General features: G+C 44.5%; 1 protein-coding gene across 9 annotated transcripts; it reads left to right on the top strand.

The window, feature by feature from the left end:
• Position 1: 1 nt before the first annotated feature.
• Ciapin1 (cytokine induced apoptosis inhibitor 1) lies at positions 2 to 23,315 on the top strand. Of its 9 annotated transcripts, none has more exons than XM_045151625.1 (10): positions 2 to 105; positions 330 to 680; positions 6,241 to 6,426; positions 7,143 to 7,295; positions 8,683 to 8,759; positions 11,405 to 11,573; positions 16,147 to 16,220; positions 17,088 to 17,203; positions 20,991 to 21,069; positions 22,103 to 23,315. In XM_045151625.1, the coding sequence occupies exons 3-10, from the start codon at positions 6,270 to 6,272 to the stop codon at positions 22,211 to 22,213; spliced, it is 936 nt and encodes a 311-aa protein (XP_045007560.1). In that variant the 5' UTR covers positions 2 to 105; positions 330 to 680; positions 6,241 to 6,269; the 3' UTR covers positions 22,214 to 23,315. The 9 variants fall into 9 exon arrangements, with proteins under 9 accessions (XP_045007560.1, XP_045007579.1, XP_045007570.1 ...); XM_045151609.1 differs by lacking the exon at positions 2 to 105 and having other exon boundaries at positions 112 to 680; positions 22,103 to 22,243; positions 22,837 to 23,315; XM_045151644.1 differs by lacking the exon at positions 330 to 680 and having other exon boundaries at positions 30 to 105; positions 6,244 to 6,426.
• The last annotated feature ends 1,436 nt before the right edge of the window (positions 23,316 to 24,751 follow it).

Below are 24,751 nucleotides of genomic sequence, written 5' to 3'. Positions count from 1 at the left end.
CTTCCGCGGAACCGCTTCCTCCCTTTTGACGCGCGCTCTGCTCCTCTCGCGAGAATTTGGAAGGCTAAGGCTGCGGAGAAACGGGTTCCCCGGCGAGGCTTGCAGGTGAGCGGCGACTGCAGCGCCCGGCTGTCCCCCGACGGTCCGCCTCGGGTCCACTGCCGTCCTCTATCCTCCCGTTGCCGGCTCGGGGGCAGGACCGCCACGGCCGCCGTGCGGAGAACCTTGGCGGGCTTTAGCCTCGGGAAGAAGGCAGGCAGGTGTGAGGGGCCCGGGCCCTGCCGGCGGCTCGCTCCGGACGCTGAGGCTCTGTCGGTCGGTCCCCGCAGCCTTTGTTCGTGCGCCGAGAAAATCACGTCCTGGGCTGGGATCTTGGACATCTGCGCCGACGCCTGCTTTTACCCGGTCGCCCGCTCTTGTGACCTTGAGTCTCAGCCTCCGAAGTTTGGTGTTTGAGAATACCTGGCAGCGAAGCACACAAGCTGGGAAGCACCGTGAGCCTGCAGGTTGTAAATGTGAGCCTGTGACTTCTTCGAACCCTCACAGTCTTATTTTCCAAACTTGCCGAATCGGACCTTGTCGGGGAAAAAAAAAAAAAAAGAAGAACCTCCCAAGCCTTTTTGTCCTGCAAAGTTGACTCGTCAGGGTGTGATCCAGCAATCTTGCACCGACACGCGTTGGTAGGGCCGGCTGGCTTTGGGAGAGGCTTGTTTGGAAGCCAGCGTCTGGCATTGCCGAGTGGCCAAGCCAAGCCAAGGTCATGGTATAGGGACTAAACCAAAGCGTTGATGCTGTCACCAGGGTCGGCTTAGGATTAGTAGGAAGAAGTGAATGGTTTGAGGGTTAAGGATAATTACAGGGACATGTCTATAATTCTGTATATTTTGTGTTCGCAGTTAACCCCAACCTTTGTATCTGTTAAGTTTTTAAAATTTTTTTTTTTTTTTTTTTTTCGAGATAGGGTCTCACTCTAGCCCAGGCTGACCTGGAATTCACTAGGTAGTCTCAGGGTGGCCTCGAACTCCTACCTCTGCCTCCCTAGTGCTGGGATTAAAGGCGTGCCCCACCACGCCGGGCTAACCGCCATCTTTTTATCTGTTAAGATTAGGTTGTTTTTTTTTTTTTTTCAGTTTGATTTTTTTTTGTTTTTCTCTTTCCCGAGGTAGGGTCTCGCTCTATCTTCCCATTCACTTGGTAAGGCACAGTACCGCTGAGCTACACCCCTTACCTTTAAAAAAATTCACTTTTAGGGGCTGGAGGGATGGCTTAGCCGTTAAGGGGCTTGCTTGCAAAGTCGAAGGACCCAGGTTCTGGAGTTGTTTGCAGCGGCTGGAGGCCCTGACACTCCCATTCATATTCCCTCCCCCCTCCCTCCCTCTCTCCCCCCCCCCTGTGTGTGTGTGTGTGTGTGTTTCTCTCTGTCTGTCTGTATGTGTGTGTGTGTTTCTCTCTGTCTCAAGTAAATTAAAAAAAAACACCTTTAATTTTTTTTTTTTTTTTTGCTTTCTCAAGGCAGGGTCTCACTCTAGTTCACGTTGACCTGGAAGTCACTGTGTAGTCTCAGGGTGTCCTTGAACTCATGGTAGTACTCCTGTCTCTGCCTCCCGAGTGCTGGGATTAAAGGCGTGCACCACCACGCTTGGCTACCTTCAAAATTTTTATTTTTAAATTTTATTTATTTATTTGAGAGAGAGAGAGAGCCACTACAAACGAACTCCAGATGCATGCGTCACCTTGTGCATCTGCCTTTAGTGGGTCCTAGGGAATCAAACTGAGGTCCTTTGGCTTTGCAGACACATGCCTTAACTGCTAAGCCTTCTCTCCAGCCCCACCTTTACAATTTTTATTTGCGTGCGTGTGTGCGATGTATGTGTATGTTTGGGTGCGCCAGAGCTCTTGCCTCTACAAATGAACATCAGGTGCTTGTGCCACTGTTTGCATCTTGCTTGGGAATTGAACCTGCACTTGCAAAATGCAAGCGAGCATCTTTAAGTGCTGAGCCATCTCCAGTCACCCCTTAACCTTTTTTTTTTTTTTATTTTGAGGTAGTGTCTCACTCTAGCCCAGGCTGAGACCTTGATCTCACAGTGATCCTCCTACTTCAGCCACCTGAGTGCTGAGATTAAAGGCATGATCTAGCATGCTTTGCTCCCATATTCACCTTTTGAAATAATAAAAATTTCACTATGCGTGTATATGAGCTTTTGTCAGTTAATTTTATATTCTTCTCTTTTTTTCTACAGGATCTTATTCTAGTCCAGGCTGATTATCTTTTATTTTAATTAATTAGCCTTGATTTTATTAAAAAATATTTTTCTTTATTTGTAAGCAAAGAGAGGGAGAGAGAAAGTGGGTGCACCAGGGCTTCTCACCGGCTATACATGGGTACTGGGTAATGTAACCCAGGTCATCAAGCTTTGCAGGCAAGCTCCTTTACAAACTCTGAGCCATCTCTCCAACCCAACATTGGTTGCTTTTTTTTTTTTTTCTTCAAGGTAGGGTCTTAATCTAGCCCAGGCTGACCTGGAATTCACTATGTAGTATCAGGGTGGTCTTGAACTCAAGGCAATCCTCCTACCTCTGCCTCCCAAGTGCTGGGATTAAAGGCATGCATCACCATGCCTGACAGCCTTGATTTTTTTTGTTGTTGTTGTTTAAACTTCGGGGCCTCACTATGTAGACCAAACTGACCTCGAATTTGAGATCCTTCTGATTCAGCCAACTTAAAGAACCAGCATTGCAGGCACACTTCACCACTCCTTACACTCCATTTAAGTGCATGTATGGTGCCAAAGATTGAACCCAGGGCACTCTAGGCAAGATATCCACAGCCCTAATCAGTTAGTTTTAATTGGAATTTTCCTTTCTGATAACTTAGTTTTCTAAGAATTCTATCCTTGGCTGTGATAGGAAGCCCAAACTTCTTTTTTTCTTTTGGCCACCTTCTTAAAAGGGACCAAAAAGCCTAAGACACAATGCTCCCCGGGTGTTTCAAAAGTAAGTACATATTTAAAAGTACCATTTTCAGAGAGCCATTGTTATGGGAGTGTAGTCTGAGGTGGAGAGGCATCTAACAAACAAGGTCAGTGGTGTGACATTGACTTCTGCGTCACCTCTATGTACTTGTGAAATGGCCCTGAGTCATAGCTCATAAGTATGTTGGCTTAGGATGTACTACTGGCTGTTTTTCTTTGTGGTTTTTAAACTTTTTTTTCCAGGTTTTCCACAATAACACAAAACTCTAATGATGAAAAATGTCACACTTTAGCTTCTAGATTTAAAAAAAAACATTGTCTCCTATTTTATTTAGAAAGTCAGGGCTCTGTGTTTTGGGGGTGGTTAAGGTTTAATAAATGTATTACTGGATCTCTGTACTATATAAGGTTCTGGGAGATAAGGAGAACAAGACATTTTATTCACTTCATCCAGTTAACTGCCTCGATCTCTCTGGAGCAGTAAGATGGTACAGTGCAGCCCTTATCCTGTGGAGTTCTGACGACGAAAAAGAAGCTCCACACGCTAGCCTGGGGAGTCTTCCTCACAAGCATGGTTTGGAGGGAAGAAAGGGTTTTAGGACTGTTTGAAGCAAAGACAAGCTCGCCCCAGAGAAGTGGAGGGCCAGAGTTCTTTTAGAGCATTACTTCATTGAGCTCTGTGTACCAGTCTCTCCTGGGTGATTTCCATGCCTTAGCCTCTCATTATTTCTTACACCAGCCTTGCAAAATACAAGGTGACTGTCCTTTTGGTTAATGGGAAAATAGACTCAGACTCATCTTAAACTTTTCCAAGGTTCTTTCTCAACGTCATGGGACAATTAAAAAGCTTACAAGTTTCAATGCTTGATATTGTACTCTTTAAGTATTTAAAATGCAGAATTAAATAGCTAAGGAATCCTGCTTGTTTGACAATACCTGTTCTCTTACTGGGGCTGGTAGCTGAAACAGGATAATAAAGAGGAGTTCACGTGAAGAAACTAGATAGAAGGCATGGTAAATTAATAATTCAAGGGACTTGCATAAACTATAAGGAGAGGTTCATTTTGAGTGAGAGCTAAATTTCAAAGACCCTGAATATAGCAAACTAAAAAGTTCTGATTTTGCTATTGATATTAAAACCATTCATCATTAATTTTTTTTAATTTTTTATTTTTTTATTTATTTGAGAGCAACAGACACAGAGAGAAAGACAGATAGAGGGAGAGAGAGAATGGGCGCGCCAAGGCTTCCAGCCTCTGCAAACGAACTCCAGACGCGTGTGCCCCCTTGTGCATCTGGCTAACGTGAGACCTGGGGAACCGAGCCTCGAACCGGGGTCCTTAGGCTTCACAGGCAAGCGCTTAACCGCTAAGCCATCTCTCCAGCCCCGATCATTAATTTTTTTTAAATTATTTATTTATTTATTTGAGAGCGACAGGCACAGAGAGAAAGACAGATAGAGGGAGAGAGAGAATGGGCGCGCCAGGGCTTCCAGCCTCTGCAAACGAACTCCAGACGCATGCGCCCCCTTGTGCATCTGGCTAACGTGGGACCTGGGGAACCGAGCCTCGAACCGGGGTCCTTAGGCTTCACAGGCAAGCGCTTAACTGCTAAGCCATCTCTCCAGCCCTCTGATCATTAATTTTTTTAAAGTTTTTATTTCTATTTTATTTATTAGAGAGAATGGGTGCGCTAGGGCCTCTAGCCATTACAAATTTGTCACTCATTTTTTTTTTTTTTTTTTTTTTTTTTTTTTTTTTTTTTTTTTTTTTTTGGTTTTCTGAAGTAGGGTCTCACTGTATCCCAGGCTGACCTGGAATTCACTATGGAGTCTCAGGGTGGCCTTGAACTCACAGCAATCCTCCTACCTCTGCCTCCCGAGTGCTGGGATTAAAGGCGTGCGCCACCACGCCCGGCTTTGTCACTCATTTTTAAAATGAGTAATCAAAGTACTGTAGTAATTCAGAGTGACTGGTTAGGGCTGGAAAGATTGCTTAGCCATTAAGGCGCTTGCCTACGAAGCCTAAGGACCCAGGCTTGATTCCCCAGTACATACATAAAGCCAGATGCACAAGATGGGGCATGTGTCTGGTATTTGCAGTGGCTAGAAGCCCTGGCACACCCATTCTCTCTCTGACACACTCTCTCTGAAATGGATATTTTTTTTAAAAAAGAGTGACTGGTTGGAAGCAGAAAGGAGACAGTCAGTAGAAGTGAACATTTTTAAGCTAGGTGTGGTGGTGCATGCTTGTAATCCCACAATTTGGGATGTGGAGACAGGAGAATCTGGAGTTCCAGGACAGCCTGGGCCACATGAGAGCCTGAACTCACCCCCTTCCCCAAATGAAGTGAATGTTTTTATAGAAGAAACACTGCAGTATACATGACTTGAATCCAGCCTGAGTATGATGGCATAATTGTCACTGACTTGGCAAAAGCCAGAAGTGTTCGGCATAGGCTAGTACATGCTTGACCCTTCTGCCATTGCTTCTTTGTTTCATTTACTTGAGCTCTTTGAAGCCAGAAACTTGGTGGCATTAATGTTTAAGGGAGGAGCTGAACAGAGAATCTCTTGACCTCATTTCGTGGTAAGCACCTTGTATAACCTGAGGCATATCGAGTGGAAGAGAAAGTTGATCCATGGGGAAGCTTCCATAGTAGAACCATGGGCTTTACAGTTATGGATTTGGATTCTAATCCCAGCTCTTGCTTTAAGCACATGACACTGGTTATGTGACTTGAACAGTATTAAGCTAAAGAAAAGTAGGTACTATTGGTCATTGCAGATTCAATGGAATTGAATTTTCAAAATTGATGAAAGGGAAAATACTGTTCACTTTACAAAATGTAAATGTGTTGTCACTTTATCAGAACAGTTAGCTGTTATGTCTGCCAATTTATGTGTCTTCCTTACTGATCCATACTTCTGTTTGATGATTGTCCTATTTGTTTTATACTCTGCCTAAGCTTAGTTACCTCATAAAAGAAAGAATATGTGTCCAGCTTTTCCTTGACTCTTAATCCCCATTCCTTCACTCTGCCATGTCAGGATTCTTCCAACCAGTCTTGTCAGGATGGGGTTATGAATCCTTGAGGTGGTGGGTTCATTTAATCAGCCTCCAGCATGTACACTTAGTATTTGTAATGTCAGCATCCTCTGGTGGGTGGTTTTTGGAAGGAGGTTGTGATTCTAATCATACTTGATGATAGCCCGTGGATTAAATTGCACTGTTGTCTCGCCTCAGACTTGATTTTCTTCTGCCAGTAGCTTTTAGGTCCATCAGCGCTGCAGGAATGGCAGAGTTTGGGATCTCAGCTAGCCAGCTTGTGGCAGTGATCTGGGATAAGTCTTCTCCAGAGAAGGCCCTGAAAGACCTGGTAGATAGACTTCAGAGGCTGACTGGCAGTGAGGGCCAGGTGTTGATGGAAAATGTCAACCAGCTGCTACAGTGTAAGTGCCTCTAGTTGTCTTCACAGGGCTGGGAGGGAGGTTTGGTTAGGGATGCTGCTGATCTTGGTTTCTTGATATTAGAGATTTGTTTTGGGTCACTTTGAAAGTTAAGTATTTGAGAGAGAGAGTATGAGTGTTACCAGGGACTCTTATTACCACTGCAAATGAACTCCAGACACATGTGCCACTTTGTGCATCTGGCTTTACATGGGTACTGGGGAATTAAATCCTAGCCATTAGGCTTCTCAAGCAAGTGTCTTTAACTGTTGAGTTATCTCCCCAGCTCCACATTGTTTTTAAAAGCTTACTTTTGAGCTGGAGAGATGGCTCAGTGGTTAAGGCATTTGCCTACAAAGCCTAATGACTGGTGTTCGATTCCTCAGTACCCACAAAGTGTTGCATGTATGTGGAGTTCATTTACAGTGGCTAGAGGCCCTGACTAGTATGCTCTCCCTCTCTCCCCTTGCAAATAATAAACAAATAAATTAAGCTTACTCTTCAGTCTCACATTTTTTACTTCTTTCCTATCATTTGAAAGGCTATGGAATTAGTAAGACAGGGAGCAGGCAGAACCTTCTTGCCCTTTTGCTGGTAATGGTGGTTGGGTAGGGCTTGCTAACTGGGCAAGGCTTAGCTTGTAGCCTGCATGGGAATTTTGGGGGGTCAGGATTGCTACTGGGTTGAAGCTGCTGCTGACTAGTCTTCCTCCTTTACAGCTGCCCACAAAGAATCCAGCTTTGATGTCATTTTGTCGGGTATGGTCCCAGGAAGCACCCTTTTGCATAGTGCTGAGATTTTGGCTGAGATGGCTCGAATCCTTCGACCAGGGGGATGTCTTTTTCTGAAAGAACCTGTGGAGACAGCTGTAGGTAAGGATGTCTTTACTCAAAAGGTTGAGTTTTGGCACATGCTTGTTACATCTCCCTGCGCCAGAGATAGCATTTGGAGGGCATTATTTCCATAGTACAAGCTTCTTAGGAATAAATTACTGTACCATTTGAGGCAACAGATCTGAAGAAATTGTGATCTTTGGCTGACCCACTAGATCATAAGTAGGAGGAAACTGCCACATAAAGTGGCCGAATCAACAAGTAAAAGGTGAAACTAGCATGTCTGTAATGTGGAAAAATGTGCTGCAGTAAGGAGAAGCAAACATAGTAATGTCCTGTGCCTCTTTGAGGTAAGTTAGAGTTTAAGAACAACAGCTGGAATTCTGAGAGTGAAGAGGAAATTACTGGTACAGGTGAAACAAATAGCAGTGTCCAGGAAATTAAAAAAACAAAAACAAAAACCGTTTAGCTTAGTAGTGTAGTTGTCCAAGACATTCAGTTCTGGATCTTAACATTTTTTTCACTAGATTCAATCAAAACATGGCAATATATTCCATCAAATAAAATTATAAAAATAGGGGCTGCAAAGATGGCTCAGTAATTAAAGGTGCTTGTTTACAAAGCTTGGCACTCTGGATTCAGTTCCCAAGCCACCCATGTAAGCCAGATGCAAAAAAGTGGCACAAGTGTGTGGTGTGAGCAAGAGGCCTTGACATGCTCATACAAATACATGCAAATAAATTCAGATACTTAAAAATTAGAGCTGGGCATGGTGGCGCACGCCTATAATCACAGCACTTGGGAGGCAGAGGTATCAGGATCACCGGGAATTTGGGACCACCCTGAGACTAATTCCAGGTCAGCCTGAGCTAGAGTGAGATCCTACCTTGGGGAGGAAAAAAAAATTAAAAATTAGAAATAAATTTTTTGATAAAAGTATTTTCAAATGAATAAAGTCATTCATAATAACTTTGTGATATTGATTGTAGACCTCAGCTTTCTTGCTGGTAATTTAGAACTCCAGGTGCAAGTGCCATTTTGTGTATCTGGCTTACATGGGTACTGGAGAACTGAACCCAGGTCCTTAGGCTTCATAGGCAAGTGCCTTAACAACTAAGCCATCTCTTAATCCTTTTTTTTTTTTATTCTTGAGACAGTCTCATGTAGCCCAGACTGGCCTTGAACTTTCTATGTAGCTGAGAGTGACCTTCAACTTCTGATCCTTCCTCCACATCCTGAAGTCTGGGAATACAGGAATGTACCATCACACCTGATTTATGCTATGCTTGAAATCTAACGTAGTGCTTCATACATGCTAGACAAGAACTCTGCCAATTGAGTTACATCCTCAGCTGTTATTATTTGAATGCCTTTATTATTTTCCTGCTTTGACCTATGAAGCTATTAATTGAGTTTTCCTTGGCAGTTAACAATAACAAAGTGAAGACAGCATCTAAGCTATGTTCAGCCCTGACTCTTTCTGGCCTTGTGGAAATAAAAGAGGTATGTGTGTAGCCATCCTTCCTTGTTGGAGATTTAAACCTTAGGTTATCCCAGAGTCTGTTTGGCAGTTGGGGAAATGTGAAATGATGAGTATTGCACAGTTAAGAAGCAAGTTGAGAACTGGTGTGTGTGAGGTGCGTGGTGCCTTGAAGGAGAACATTATTGGGAGTAAATCCCTTTGAAGAGACATAGCTTGGGCTCACACTGCTTCTCTTCTTCATCTCCCTAGTACTACTAAGTAGTGCAGCAAAGTGCCCTGCTGCTTTAATCCATGCCAGTAGACACAACTCTAGGCCTGGGTACAGTGCCATCCTCTAGCTCAGATTCCCACTTTGGGTGGGAGGCTAGACTAAGATGGGGTAAGTTGTATTTCTGACAATTCAGTAGAGATGTGCAGATTAAAGAGGTGCTTATATTTCCATATTCTTCTCCAGGAGTTGCAGTTTAAAATACTAAATTTTTTTTAGATATGAGAGGGATGTTATCTCATGATAGCTATTATGTCTGATGTCTTATGTGATCTAGGGCCTTGATTTTTTTTTTTTTTTTTTTTTGAGACAGTCTCACTATGTAGCCTAGGTTGGCCTCAAGCTTGTGATCCTCTTGCCTCAGCCTTGCCCATTTACTGGGATTATAAGTGTGTACCACCACACCTGACTTAGGTCCTTATAGTCTTTATGCCTGAAGCTCTTTATTTTTCCTTTAAAGGTTTTCTGTTTGATTCTAAAATAATGTTCATAAAACTTCAGCTCATACTGAATATAGAAATGGTGATATCCCAGTCCCTGCTCACACTTCCTTACCCAGAAGAAGCCACCAATGCATATGTATACATCTGCTCAGACTCGTTCCTATGTATGTATATGTATGTACAGCATATGTATGTCTATACTATACTCACTAGGGCTCCCCCCTGGATTGACTATCCACCTCAATATGTTTCTCTTTTTTTTTCTTTTTAATTTTTTTTTTATTAACAACTTCCATGATTATAAAAAATATCCCATGGTAATGCCCTCCCTCCCCCTACTTTCCCCTTTGAAACTCCATTTTCCATCATATTCCCTCCCCCTCTCAATCAGTCTCTCTTTTATTTTGATGTCATGATCTTTTCCTCCTCTTATGATTGGTCTTGTGTAGGTAGTGTCAGGCACTGTGAGGTCATGGATATTGAGGCCATTTTGTGTCTGGAGGGAGCACATTGTAAAGAACCCTACCCTTCCTTTGGCTCTTACATTCTTTCTGCCACCTCTTCTGCATTAGACTCTGAGCCTTAGAAGGTGTGATAGAGATATTGCAGTACTGAGCACTGCAGTCTCTTCTTTCCAGCACCACAATACCTTCTGAGTTGTCCCATGGTCACTGCCATCTGAAAAGAGAAGATTCTCTACTAAAAGTGAAAGTAGTATTAACGTAAGGGTATGAATATTAAAACAAGTGCATACTGGGCAATTTGATAAGCCTAGTATATACATTTAGCCAGACAGCAGCAGGTGTTACACCCCTAGGGCTCATGACTACCCTTGTTTTAAGTTTTCAATGTCAGGGATGGACCTCCAGTCCAATTAGAGGGCAGTTGGTTTCCACCATGACAGACATGCCACTATTGCACCCGTTGGCTCATTTGGCCTGGCTGGACAATTATAAAGCTTGCAGTGTCCACTGTTTAGTATCTTCACTGGTAGCATCTCTTTCTCCCATTGAAATGCACGCAGAATGGCTTCTTCCAGCTTTCTGTCAGCTGGTCTACATGGAGGAGGTTATCACTAAGTTCCAACAGGATATTTTTCATTTTTATTAATGATACAATACTATACCATGCTATTGACAGAATAACTGGTTTAACCATTCAGCAGAGTTGTCTTGCTTGCCTTTAAAAAGAAAAAATAAAAACTGTTTATATCTTCTAAAAAACGGGTGTGGCTGGGTGATACATACCTGTAATCTTAGCACTCAAGAGGCTGAGACCAAGTTCAAAGCCAGCCTGGTCTACATAGCCAGACCCTGTCACAAAAAAAAAAAAAAAAAAAGCCAGAAAAATCTCCATTACTTCTTCCCAAGGAACATAGGATAAAAGTTCTACTATCTTCATTGTGAGCCTGCTTCTTTCTTACACAAAGGGACCATGTCTTATTCATCTTTGTAATCATCATCATTAAACCCCTGCAGTGGCTACTAGAGTGCCTTGGACCTAATATTTTATAAGTACTTTAGTTTTAAATTTTTTCATGTTTATTTGAGAAAGAGAGACAAAGAGAAAGAGAGAGCAAGCAAAAGAGAGAATGGGCATGCCAGGGCCTCTAGCCACTACAAACAAACTCCAGACACATGTGCCACCATGTACATCTGTTCATGTAGATACTGGGGAATTGAACCTGGGTCCTTAGACTTTGCAGGCAAGCGCAGTAACTTCTAAGCCATTTCTCTAGCCCTATAAGTACTTTAAAACCTTCCATAGAATGGGCTCAAAGGGCTAAGCTGAAAAAAATTGCTCCTCTGATGTTCTGGTCAATAAAAAAAGTGAATGTGAGTCAGGAAGTGGTGTCTGTTGCCTTCCACCACTGCATGATGTTAACACTGCAGGACATAGTGAAACAGTGGATAGAAGGGATGTGGACTGAGCCTTTGGATATCTTGAATTGCAGCTGCAGCGGGAGGCTTTAGGTCCTGAGGAAACACAGTCTGTCCAGGAACATCTGGGCTACCACAGTGACACTCTGATCTCCGTTCAAATCACTGGCAAGAAACCAAACTTTGAAGTGGGTTCTTCCAGCCAGCTTAAGCTTTCTGTTTCCAAGAAGTCCTCTCCCTCAGGTAAGTCTGGCCAGGGACATTCTTCTTTGTGGGACAACCTGTGGGAACATGTTAGAAATTGAGCCAGCATTCTGAAGATTTTTAGAGGATTAGTTTTTTAATTTCAGTGATTTCCAAGTTGTAGAATGTTTGGTGTTTTTATTTTGTGCATATTAGTATCCAAACCTGAAGTAACACATAGCTATTTACTGGTGCAGCCCCTTCTGCTACTGGGGCACTGAAGGCTGCTTCATCCTGGAGACCTGAGTTGCATAGTCAATTGAAGTTTATAAGTCCCCAAAAGGATGAGTTTATCCTCAGGAGACCTCACATAGATCCCTTGTTCCCAGATCTTCTTAGTTCCAAAGATTGCTTGTTAGTCCAATTTATCTGTCTTCTCTGTTCTGATATAATTGTTGAGTATTTTCTATTATCTTTAACAGCCTACCTGCTTATTAACAAAAAAAACACACTTCTATTTATTTATCTGACAGAGGCAGAGAGAGAGAGAGACGGGGATGGGAGGTGGGGAATGGGCACACCAGGGCCTCCAGCTGCTGCAAACAAACTCCAGACGCATGTGTCACCTTGTGCATCTGGCTTACATGGGTCCTGGGGAATCGAACTTGGGTCCTTTGGCTTTGCAGACAAGAACCTTAACTGGTAAGCCATCCCTTCAGCCCAACATGCCTTTTTATTTATTCATTTAATTTTTAAAAACTTGCTTAATTTTATAATTTGTGTGCATATATGTGTGGGTGTGCCAGCATCTCTTGCCAAGTGCATCTGGCTTTATGTGGGTGCTGGGGAAATGAATCTCGGCCTTCAGACTGTTGAAGGAAGCCCATTTAATTGCTGAGCCTGCCCTCCAACCCCTAGCATGCCTTTTTAAATTAATTTTTTAGTTAGCATACAAAATGATGGATGTTGTGGTCAGGTTCGCATTGCTGCTAGAAATCATCCAACCAAGAGCAGCTTCTGGGGAAAAGGTTTACAGGCTCTAGGGGAAGCTCCATGATGTCAGGGGAAAATGGTGGCATGAGCAGAGGGTGGATATCACCCCCTGGCCAACGTAAGGTGGATAATAGCAGCAGGAGAGTATGCCAAACACTGGCATGGTGAAACTGGCTATAACACCCATAAGCCTCCCTCCAACAATACACTCCCTCCAGGAAGCATTAATTCCCAAATCTCTATCAGCTGGGAACCTAGTATTCAGAACACCTAAGTTTATGGGGGCAACTGAATCAAACCACCACATTCCGCCCTTGGCCCCCATAAATTGATAAACATCCATGATGTAAAGTGCAATGCATTCAGTCCAACTTTAAAAGTCCCCATAGTTTTTATCAATCCCAACAATGTTCATATATCCCCATAGTCCAAGATCTTTTAACTGAGCCATAATACCAAAAAATCCCCCCAAAACCCATAATGATACAGAATAAACATTCACACTGCAAAAGATGGCATTGGGCATAGCAAAGAAATATTCAAGCAATACATGATTTAAACAGGGCAAACACCAAACTCTGTAACTCCAAGTCTAACAACTCTAGCCAGTGACAATTCTCTAGGCCCACTATTCTAACCAGCAACAGGTCTCTGGAATTCCAATTCTGCCCCTCCAGCTAGGCTACTCACAGTCCTGGAAAACTTCATCGAGGCCGGCAGCTTTCCTTAGCAGCCATCTCCTGGTCCCAGCATCTCCACTGTGTCTCCACTGCAATCCATGTTCATCCTCATGGTCCCTTGGGGTCTCCATGCAGGCATCCAGCAAACCTGCTTCACACTGCCCATGGCCATTTCCAAATCACAAGACCATGTTGCAAACTCAGTGACCCTCTCTTTCCTTCATATTTTATACTCCACAATACCAGGTAGGGTGCCAATTAGTTAATCCAGAGGGGAAATAAAGCAGACTTTGAAGAACAGGACACTTCTTGAGCATTCAGGCCCCTCCAAAAGAGTCTACACTTTTCCTGTTGCCCCAGTGCAGGTCAGCTAGCCCAGTCTCAAAGGTTGTAATCTCTCAATTGTAGCTGAATGGGCAACAGTTCACCCAAAGATTTTTCTTTCTGTGCCATATCCCTCTCCTCACACCCGTTCATTTCTATGCAAAGCGATCCTGCGCAACTTCTCAGGACATGGGCATAAGAGCAAGCTTCCTGCACAAACTGCTAGCCCAATGCAAGCAAAGCTCTTTCTCATCCTCATAAGCCAAAACTTATAATCCATAATTCTTACTGCATTCAGGCCTTCCAACTCTGACCAGAATAGTCCATCAAGCTGTATTTACAGCACTGCAAGGTGTCTCTTAGGCCAAGGTGTCAAATCCTTCCACATTCCTCTTGAAAATCAGCACCAAGAGGCTAAAGCCACATAGTCAGGTGTCTAGCAGCAACCTCACTCTCAGTACCACTTTACTGTTGCAGTCAGGTTCGCATTTGTTGGTAGAAATCACCCAACCAAGAGCAGCTTCTGGGAAAAAGAGGTGTTTTTTTTTTTTTTTTTTTTTTTTTGGCTTAGAGGCTCAAGGGGAAATTCCATGATGGCAGGGGAAAACAATGGCATGAGCAGAGGGTGTATATCACCCCCTGGCCAACATAAGGTGGACAGTAGCAACAGGAGAGTGTGCCAAACACTGGCATGGTGAACTGGCTATAACACCCATAAGCCCGCCTCCAACAGTACTCTTCCTCCAGGAGGCATTGATTCCCAAATCTCCATCAGCTGGGAACCTAGCATTTAGAACACCTAAGTTTATGGGAGACACCTGAATCAAACCACCACACCATGAGTTTGAGGCCACCCTGAGAATACAGAGTGGATTCCAGGTCAGCTTGGGCTAGAGTGAGTGAGACCCTACCTCGAAAAACAAAAACAAAAAAAAAGAATTATGTATTTGAGAGAGAGCAAGAGTCAAATAGAGAATGGGTGTGCAAGGGCCTCAAGCCACTGCAGATGAAACTTGAGACACTTGCTCCACCTTGTGCATGTGGCTTTATGTGCATACTGGAGAATCAAACCTTGGTCCTTAGGCTTCACAGGCAAGCACCTTAACTGCTAAGTCATCCTTCCAGCTGGAAATAACATGTTTTTTCCCCCCAGACCTATAGTCACAGGACTTTGTTGGTCTGATTTTGGGGGTGAGACGTGCTCTAGGATAAGCCCCTAGTTAAGCAAAGAAAGGAAAAAAAGGGGGAATGGGGGAAAGAAAGAAAAAGGGAGGAAAGAAGGAAGGAAAACCTGGGGACTAGAGAATTGGCTCAGTGGTTAAAGGCACTTGCTTGCAAAGCGTGATGGCCCAGGTTTGATTCCCCAGTGCCCACTTAAAGCCAGATGCACAGTGAGTGGCACATGTATCTGGAGTTCATTTACAATGGCAGAAGATCCTGGTGCACCCATTCTGTCTGTCTGTCTCTGTCTCTCGAATAAATTTTTTAAAAAATCCACCTGGTATGGTGGCACACCTTTAATCCCAGCACTTGGGAGGCACAGATAGGAGAATCACTGTGTGTTCGAGGCCACCCTGAGACTACATAGTGAATTCCAGGTCAGCCTGGGCTAGAGTGAGACTCTACCTCAAAAAACCAAAAAAATAAAAATTCCTAAGCTGTTTATTTTGCCCAGAAAACTGTGTGCACATACATTTGAGTGATCTCATCCTTCCTATCACTGTTTTTCTCATGCTTGAGATGTGTCGGCTGTGAGGAATGCAGAGGTTTACTGTTTTGTCCACAGTGCACTGTTTTGCCTGTCAAGCCTAAATCTTCAGGAAAGATTTTGGCATAAATTTACTGCCCCGGCCTCCTTATTAGCTGGGATTATAGGCTTGCACCTCCACGCCTGGTTTTAGGAGATACTTTGGGTTCGTGGTTCCTGAAGGGTAGGAACAACAAACATAGTTCAGCAGTTGTTTTGTGGACGTGCTGAGCACCTGGCTGTGACAACATTGAATCCCAGGCAGTATGCTTACTCAAAAGGCCTTGCTGAGAATTTGTCCACTCACAATCCCCAGCGTCAGTGCCCTCAGGCTCTTTGCTGCAAACTTCTGACTTACACAGAAAGTGAGGAGCAGGAAGTGGGTCTACCCCTGACTGGTAGCTGGCAGTGGTGGAGCCCATTTTCTTAATGTAACAGGCATAAGTGAGGCTAACATTTTGCTATTTGTGAAGTTCTTGACACTTTTCTGTTTGATCCTTAAAATGCCTACAGTAGGTAGAGGATGTGCTACACCTCATGTTGTAGGGGTAGAAATGGAATGGAGGCTCCATTTGACAGACTTATACTTACAGCCTTGCATAGCAGACGCAGGTTTCTAACGCTGTGCTCACACGTGTAAAACTGGTATGACAGACATCTCATAAAGTTGTCAGCAGGGTTAGGTGAGATGAGGGACATGAAATGCTGATAGTGGCTAGCACAAAGCAAGTGCTTAATGAAGGAATACTTCTGTTACTGTCTTGAAGAGAAGGCTGTGCCTTTAGAATTGAACCCTGAGCCCTCCTTACTCTCAGTCCCTGCAGTTCTCTACAGTGTCCATGTGCTGAGAGTTGGCTTCTGACTGCTTTTCTCTTACTGTTGGATGTAGTGAAACCTGTTGTGGACCCTGCTGCTGCCAAGCTCTGGACGCTGTCAGCTAATGACATGGAGGATGAGAGCACGGTGAGTTGGCACTGTGGCTTCTTGTCGGCTCCCTTCCAGGCCCTGCTAGGTGTGAGCAGCTACAGTAGAGACTGGGTTTGTGGATATGCAGGTGTGTTAAAGTCCAGCACGGTGGCTGTGCCTGTCACTAGTGTCTTTGATCTCTATAGTAGTGTTTTTGTTTCTATACCCCTACTGTTGAGGTTAGAGTAATGAGCAAAATAAGCCATGGCTCATGCTCCCATAGCTTACAGTCTTAACTGTCTACACAGTTACAAAGAATTACACAAATACATGTCTAGTTATTTCCTTTTTTTTTTTTTTGTTAATGGAGTTGAATTGAAAATGTTTTACTCTCTTTAATTTCCTTTTATCCTCATGACTCTTCATATATTGAAACAAACACAACACTCCTCTTTCTTTTTAAAATTATTTTGTGTGTGTCTGTGCACACACACACCAGGACCTCTTTGCCACCATAAACAAACACCAGACACTTGTGCCACTTTCTGTGTCTAGTTTATGTGGGTAGTTTGGGAATTGAACCCAGGCCAGCAGGCTTTGCAAGCAAGTACCTTTAACTGTGAGCTGTTTCCCCAGCTCAACACTCCTTTCTTTTTTTCCTCCTGCTCTCATCCTCTTCTCAGACACACATGGATGTCTTCTCTTCACAGTAGTAGACAGTCTTCCAGGTTTTTCTTACCTAGATTAGTTCCCAGTTACTTCATGTCTTCATGCATCTTCTGTGGACCATTGGCCTCTTGAGCCTGTGACATAGCTCAGAGTAGGTGCTCTACATTGTGTGTGCTTGCTCTCCCAGCCTGTAATTGCCACAGCTTTTCATAAGAGGCCATGATCATTCTGCTCATTGTTTTGATCATTGTCCAGGATCTCATTGACTCAGACGAGCTGCTGGATCCAGAAGATCTGAAAAAGCCTGATCCCGCTTCCCTGCGGGCACCTTCATGTGGGGAAGGGAAAAAGAGGAAGGCCTGTAAGAACTGGTAAGTGCCTGGTGAAGAGTGTTGGGCCTTCCCCATCTTCTCACCTCATCAGCACCATGTTTCACACTCTGGAAAACATGGCTTTTTCTGTAAAAGGTGAAGTGGAATAGTGGAATAAATTAAACACGTCCACCTTAAAGAGTGACAAGTGTCCAAGTATTGGTTGCCTAGACTAAGAAATGTAAACTTCAGGGCTGGGAGATAGCTTAATGGTTAAGGTGCTGGCCTGCAAAGCCAAAGGACCCAGGTTTGATTCCCCAGCACCCACGTAAGCCAGATGCACAAGGTGGCACATGCATCTGGAGTTAGCTCGTAGTGGCTGGAGGCCCTAAAAATAGAGAAAGAAATGGAAACATCTCTAGTTTTTTTGTTTGTTTGTTTGTTTTGAGGCAGGATCTCTCTCTAGCCTAGCTCAACCAGGAACTCACTCTAGCCCAAGCTGTCCTTGGACTCCTGGTAATTCTCCTGTCTCGCCCTCAGGAGTGCTGTGATTCCAGGCATGAATCACCATGCCCAGCTCTCATTCCTGGGGTTTTGATAGTTATTTACTTATGTGTGCCTCTCCAGACAATGAGTTATGTTGTTGTGAAGAGCTGAGCAATAAGCCCAAACCTGGCCTTATAAGGAAAGGCTAGTGTTTGCATGTTATGTGAAGGGTCCGAGGGAAGCCAAACAAGGCCTTTGGGTCACAGTTTGTCCTCAGCCTCTTGGAGAATTTATAAGAGCCTTGTTTACAAGCTTAGTGGGAAGTCCTGCATGAGCTACAGAGAGGCAAGGCATGCTGCAGACAGAACATAGGACAAGGTGTAGAGGCACAGTTAGAATGACGGTCAGAGGGAGGGGCTGCTCTAAACTCCACAGCCTAAGCTTTGCTCTCTGGGGCAGATCAAAGCAGCAGTGAGTGTCCTCAGCCAACTTTGGCCTCAGAGTGTGGAGGGTGAGCTGAGGACAGAAACTGGGTTGGCTTGCCTGGCCTGACATGAAAGAATGATGTGATGCAGCAGGGAGCAAGGTGATGGCAGCCTTTAAAGGGTCCTCTTTCTGTGTGGCTGTCCCTGGGCCATTCTGCTGAGCAGCCCTCCCCTCTGTCATGTGCTAGCTTTGGTTTACTGTGTTCCATGTTGTCCTCTTTCCTGGTTTTCTCTTTTGTGTGGTGGAACAAATTTTCCAGTGTGTTGTTTTGGATTTTGATTTTATTTTAGAAAGGCTGCTTGGGATGCTTTTTTCTGACTTGCATAAGTGTAAAAATTCCTTTTTTCTACTTGTAAATCATTGATACTTGGGTTGGCATTTATTTTTTAAAATAATTATTTATTTATTTATTTATTTAAGAGCAACAGACACAGAGAAAGAGACAGAGAGAAAGAGAGAATGGGTGCGCCAGGGCCTCCAGCCACTGCAAACGAACTCCAGACGCATGCACCCCCTTGTGCACCTGGCTAACATGGGTCCTGGGGAATTGAGCCTCGAACCAGGGTCTTTAGGCTTCACAGGCAAGCGCTTAACTGCTAAGCCATCTTTCCAGCCCTGGAATTTATTTTCTTACATAGTTTTAGAGATAGTTCTATTGTTCTCTTTGATGGTTCTGGTACTATATAGGAAGCAAGATATTGGTGTTTTTTTTTTTTTTTTTTTTTCCCTATGAAACATTGATCCTTTCCACAAGACCTTATTTTCCATTTTGGAAATGTATAGACTCGTCCCTAGTGCTGTTTTGTGGTGGTGTGTTGAGCAATGGTCTCTTCTTTTACACTAGCCACCAAGTGTATCTTTATAAAAGGTATAAAAGGTCAAGTCTGTGGTCCTGGGGCATAGATTTTGATTTTGAGCTTATTTTTTCTGAGTAGCCTGTGACTCATGTCTAACCTCTTTGGCCCTACATTTCTTTTGCTTTTTTTTTTTTTTTTCTGAGGTAGAGTCTCACTCTAGCCCAGGCTTACCTGGAATTCACTATATATTTTCAGGGTAGCCTCAAACTCACAGGGATCCTATCTCTGCTTCCTGAGTGCCAGGATTAGAGCTGTGTGCCACCATGCCTGGCCCTACTTTTTTTTTTTTTCCATGGTAGGGTCTCACTCTAGCCCAGGCTGACCTGGAATTCACTATGGAGTTTCAGGGTGACCTCGAACTCACAGTGATCCTCCTACCTCTGCCTCCCGAGTGCTGGGATTAAAGGTGTACACCACCATGCCCAGCTACTTTTTTTTTTTTTTAATTTTTATTAACATTTTCCATGATTATAAAATATATCCCATGGTAATTCCCTCCCTCCCCACCCCCACACTTTCCCGTTTGAAATTCCATTCTCCATCATATTACCTCCCCATTACAATCATTGTAATTATATATATACAATATCAACCTATTAAGTATCCTCCTCCCTTCCTTTCTCCACCCTTTATGTCTCCTTTTCAACTTACTGGCCTCTGCTACTAAGTATTTTCATTCTCACGCAGAAGCCCAGTCATCTGTCAGCTACATTTTTTTTTTTCCTTCTCTTTGTTTCCAGTTTAACTCACTGTATAGTGGCAGGCTGGCCTCAGAGTCACAGTGATCCTCCTACCTCAGCATTCCAAGTGCTGTGATTAAAGGTACACACCACCACACCCAGCTATGCTTTTAGTTTCTAAGTTTCACTTTTTTCTTTCTTTCTTTCTTCCTTTTTTTCTTCTTTTCTTTTTTTTGAGGTGGAGTCTTGGCTCTAGCCTAGGCTGACCTGGAATTAGTCTTAGGCTGCCCTAGAATTCACAGTGATCCTCCTATATCAGCCTCCCAAGTGCTGGAATTAAAGGTGTGTGCCCCACCACACCCAGTTTAAAGATACTTTTGTTTTTCTTTGCAAAGTCTTTGTTTCTTCCAAATGGCATTTTCCTTTAGTTTGGCCTCTGACTCCCATGTTAGAGGATTTCTTAAGATGTCTGGTAACCTTGGTGTTCATGATAAAGGGTAGAGGACAAAGTCAGATTTAGTGGTGCACACCTGTTATCCCAGCACTGGAGAGGCGGAGGCAAGAGGATCATGAGTTCAAGGCCAGCTTGTGCAGCATAGCATTTTGAGACAGGATCTCACTTGGTGGTTCAGGTTGATCTTGTGACTCTTCTGCCTCCACCTCTCCAGTGCTCATATTATAGGCCCGTGTCATCACACCCAGCCTTCATCGGTGTTTAGGTATGCAAGTTGTCAACAAAAAGTGGGGGGTTTCAAGAAAAATTATTTTAATTTTATTAATTATTTTTGATGTGTGTGACTAAGGATTAAACCTAGGGCCTTGTACATGCTAGGCAAGTGGTGTACCTCTGAACTTTACCACCTAGCTCCTTCTGTAATTGGAGAATGTGGCAATCCTGGGCCTGCTTCCTGTGGGGATAGTCAGCAGAGCTAAGCGGTGGCTGCTTTGGATTCTCCTATTCCGATCTGTCTCCCCAGCAGCCTTACCCCTTGTCTTCTGGCCCCATAGCATTTAACTTGACCCTTTGTAAAAAGAGAAAAGTTCTATTTATTTTCCTTGTAATTTTAAATTTTGTTTTATTGGTGTGCACACATTCATGCTTGTGTGTATACAGCATGCCAGGGCCTTTTGCCACTGCAGACAAACTCCACTGTGTGTCATGCTTCTGGAGTGGCTTGAGAATTGAACCCAGGCTGACAGGCTTTGCTAACAAACATCTCTAACCACTGAACCATCTTACCAGCCTGGAGACAAGTTTTAGAGTACATTTTAGCACTGCACAGATTTGGACTTTCGGGTGGTGCAAGTCTCATTCATCTGTCGCTGCTTCCTCCCCAGCACGTGTGGCCTTGCAGAGGACCTGGAAAGAGAGAAGTCAAAGCAGCAGAGCGCACAGCCCAAGTCAGCCTGTGGAAATGTACGTATCTGCACCATTACCTTACCATTCACCAACACCAAGCAGTATTGGGACCACCCAAAACCAAACCCAGACTAGCTTTACTTCTAAGGAGTTTGTTGCCAAGTGCTCTCTAGTGGGCCAGTATGTGAGCCCACATGCACAGCTAGTAATAGGAAGAGGTTTCCCTGAGAGAGGACCTCCTCAGTAAAAGGTAGAAGTTGGGCTGGAGAGATGGCTTAGCGGTTAAGCGCTTGCCTGTGAAGCCTAAGGACCCCGGTTCGAGGCTCGGTTCCCCAGGTCCCACGTTAGCCAGATGCACAAGGGGGCGCACGCGTCTGGAGTTCGTTTGCAGAGGCTGGAAGCCCTGGCGCGCCCATTCTCTCTCTCTCCCTCTATCTGTCTTTCTCTCTATGTCTGTCGCTCTCAAATAAATAAATAAATAATGAACAAAAAAAAAAAGTAAAAAAAAAAGGTAGAAGTTTCCCTGCACAAGAGTCTTGTCGGTAAAAAGGAGAGGTTTCCCTGAGCGAGGGTCTCAGTGGTAATAGGGAGAGGTTTCCCTAAGAGAGAGTCTCATTGGCACACTCATGCTGAGGGGTGCCTCTCAGAGGATATTATTTTTAGTCCCTTTGTCTCCATCTCAGAGTGGATCTGGTGTTATTCATCCATTTGGCTGAGCTTGACTATGTTCATATAGTTGAGACTAGCCTGTGTCCTCCTGCCTCAGCCTCCCAAGTGCTAGAATTGCAGGTGTGTACCACCACATCCAACTGGAACTTTTCTTGTCTATCATTTTGCATGAAATCACAGATCTGTGGGTACATTAGAAAGTCCTGAGTCCTGGCTGGGCATGGTGGTGCACATCTTTAATCCCAGCACTCAGGTGGCAGAGGTAGGAGGATCACTATGAGTTTGAGGCCATCCTGTGACTACATAGTGAATTCCAGGTCAGCCTGGGCTAGAGCAAGACCCTACCTCGAAAACCAAAAAGTTAATAAGTCCCTTTCTTCTGGCCTTCAGCCTCTGTGTGACTTCCTGTTTACTCCCACAGTGCTACCTGGGTGATGCTTTCCGCTGTGCCAACTGCCCCTACCTCGGGATGCCAGCCTTCAAGCCTGGGGAGCAGGTGCTCCTGAGCACTAGTAACCTGCAGGATGCCTAGAAGGAGCCCCGGGGACCATCTCCTCCTCTGGTCAGTTCCTGCACCTCTGGATTTCACTCACTCTCTGGAACCATTTACAGGAGGGTGCTTGTAGCAGAGTGAAGCTGCTGCATACACATTGAAAGACCAAGGTGTGAGGGGACCTGCTTCCTCTCTAGTGAGGAGAAGGGAGTATGCCTTGAAGCCCTTCCTGATGTCACAGTGCTGACCCTGCACCTGGAGTCTAGACAGCCTTGAATATTTATGCTCTGTTACAAGCTCCACGCCCTGCTCCTTCCTGGTCTTCTTGAACTGGAGGTTCCCTTAGTGAGCCCTTGGAGCCATGACCACCGTCTCATGGTTTCAGAGTACCAAGGCATTCACTCCTGGGTTGTGTTGCATCTTGTGTTTCTCTCCCCCTTTCTCCCCACCCCGTCTTACCATCGTGTTGCATCTGTGTCCTTACGTCATTCCTGTTAACTGACAGGTATTAAACTATCATACTTCTGTGTGTCTTCTGCAAAGAGGGGGGTGTGCGTGTGTTGTATGTCTGTCACAGTCATCTACTCTTAACTTGAACTATGAAGCTTCCATTTTGGAGGAACTTGCTATACCCCAGTAGAGCCTGTCTCCATCTCCTATAGGAGAGTCCACGGTGAGGGGAGTTCAAGAAGCAGGACAGCCTGACCAGCAGTAAATCGTGGAGCAGGAGACCCTTTCATCTCCTCATTGCTCACCCACACACCTGGAATCCATCTTGCCACTTATTGAGAAGGGCTGTGTGGATTTAAGAGATCCGGACTCAGTTTTACCAATAAATAAGTGTTGGTTGGTACCTGTACTTGAAACTTGCTTTGATTCTCCTAGCTTGCTGCAGCTGATCCCTATTGCTGGAGTTCAGCTGTAAGTGGCTGAAAGTCCTGTGGAAGGCAGAGTGCCCAGTGGATGCAGGGATCCTTGTCTTATGCCATTCCTGTCCAGTTATAGCAAGACCTATGGGTGCCTTGGGGTATCTCCACTGGGACTGGGTGTAGAAATTCTGTGGCAAAGTGGAGGGATTTTGCAAGTGTAGTTAATGTCTCTGGTGGCCTTAAAGTTAATTAAAGGAGATTATCCTGTGTGATCCTGACCCACTCTGTGATCCTTTAAAGTACTGGAGAACAAAGAGCTTATGTGTCTTGGTGCTCATGCTGAGGTTGGTTGCTAAACTGTGAAGGTCCATGGGCAGGAAATTGCAAGTTCAAAGCATGCCCCCAGCACCCAGCCACCAACAGTTGGGCCTCAGTACCATAGCCTCCCTCCCAGATAATGGCTGGGGTCAGTGGTAGAGTGCTTTTGCATGTTTGAGGCCCTTTTGTTGGTCCTCAGCACCACACAACAACACTTTTCTCATGCCAGAGCAATTGAATGAGAAACCAGGATAATAAATGGGTATGTTAGTAGCCAATTGTGTGATTTATTACACAGCAACAAGAAGCTAACAACCCCTAGAAGGGCTTAACTTGGACTTAACTTGCAGAAGGGCAAATCTATTGATTGCTTTTGCCACAGTTGCCAAGGTGAGGGACAAATATCTTGGTCTCTGGGTTGAAGAGATCCTGAGCCAGAGCTTCTTCAGCGTAGGCTGAATAAATGCCACAAGCCCTCCTGGTCCAGCTTCTTGTTGAGTGCTAGCCACTTCTGGCAAAAACAATGCTACAATTGCCATGGTTAATGGCTCCCAAGGGTTAGGGAAGCCAGCCAGCTCAGTCAGGATCATTGGATATAGGAGAGGCCTTGCCAGTGAGCAGTATGCATCTGGGCTTAGCCCAGCTATATCTGCCAGGTGAGGCACTTCTTACAAGAAGGAGGTTTTAGCCTTTTGTAAGCTCTTAAGTAGTGGAGGCAGAAATACTTTAAGGTGTCACTGAGTTAAATCTAAGTTGGCACAAGTACAGATGGGCATGATTCTTGTTTTTTTGAGACAGGGTATTGTGCAGTCCAGGCTGGCCTGGAACGTCTGCATGTTGGAGTCACAAGTGTAAACCACCATGCCAGGCTCGGCTTGTTTTCTATAAGTCTGAGATCGCTTGCTGAGACTCCGGTAGTGTATATTTTGAGTCTCTCCTAGTTCTGAAATGACTCAAAATTAGTGTGGACAGCAGAGGTAAGCCACATCTATTTTTGTATTTTGTTTTTTGAGGTAGGGTCTCACTCTAGCCCAGGCTGGCCTGGAATTCACTAGGTAGTCTCAGGGTGGCCTCAGACTCACGGTGATCCTCCTACCTCTACCTCCCAAGTGCTGGTATTAAAGTCATGCACCACTACACCCAGCATAAGCCACATTTTGGGGGGGCTTAGGTGATAGCTGGGATTTAAAAGCTGGAGTGTGGAGAGAAGATGGAGAACAAGTGAAGCCAGTTGTGGTGGGGCACACTTTTAATCCCAACACTCAGGAGGCTGAGGTAGGAGGACCACCATGAGTTCAAAGCCAGCCTGAGAGTACATAGTGAATTACAGGTCAGCCTGGGCTAGAGCAAGACCCTACCTCAAAAAAACAAAAAACAGGGCTGGAGAGTT

This window comes from Jaculus jaculus, chromosome 1 (assembly GCF_020740685.1).
Source record: "Jaculus jaculus isolate mJacJac1 chromosome 1, mJacJac1.mat.Y.cur, whole genome shotgun sequence".
Taxonomy (NCBI): Eukaryota; Metazoa; Chordata; class Mammalia; order Rodentia; family Dipodidae; genus Jaculus; species Jaculus jaculus.
Note: the sequence above shows the minus strand (reverse complement) of the source record. Positions and strands in the feature narration are given on the sequence as shown.

What these genes read in the sequence shown, in the direction of transcription:
- Ciapin1 (XM_045151625.1), top strand. Translation starts at nt 6,270, where the DNA reads ATGGCAGAGTTTGGGATCTCAGCTAGCCAGCTTGTGGCAGTGATCTGG. An exon ending in CAAGAAGTCCTCTCCCTCAG is followed by an intron (nt 11,574 to 16,146) that starts GTAAGTCTGGCC and finishes TGTTGGATGTAG; the next exon opens with TGAAACCTGTTGTGGACCCT. An exon ending in ACATGGAGGATGAGAGCACG is followed by an intron (nt 16,221 to 17,087) that starts GTGAGTTGGCAC and finishes ATCATTGTCCAG; the next exon opens with GATCTCATTGACTCAGACGA.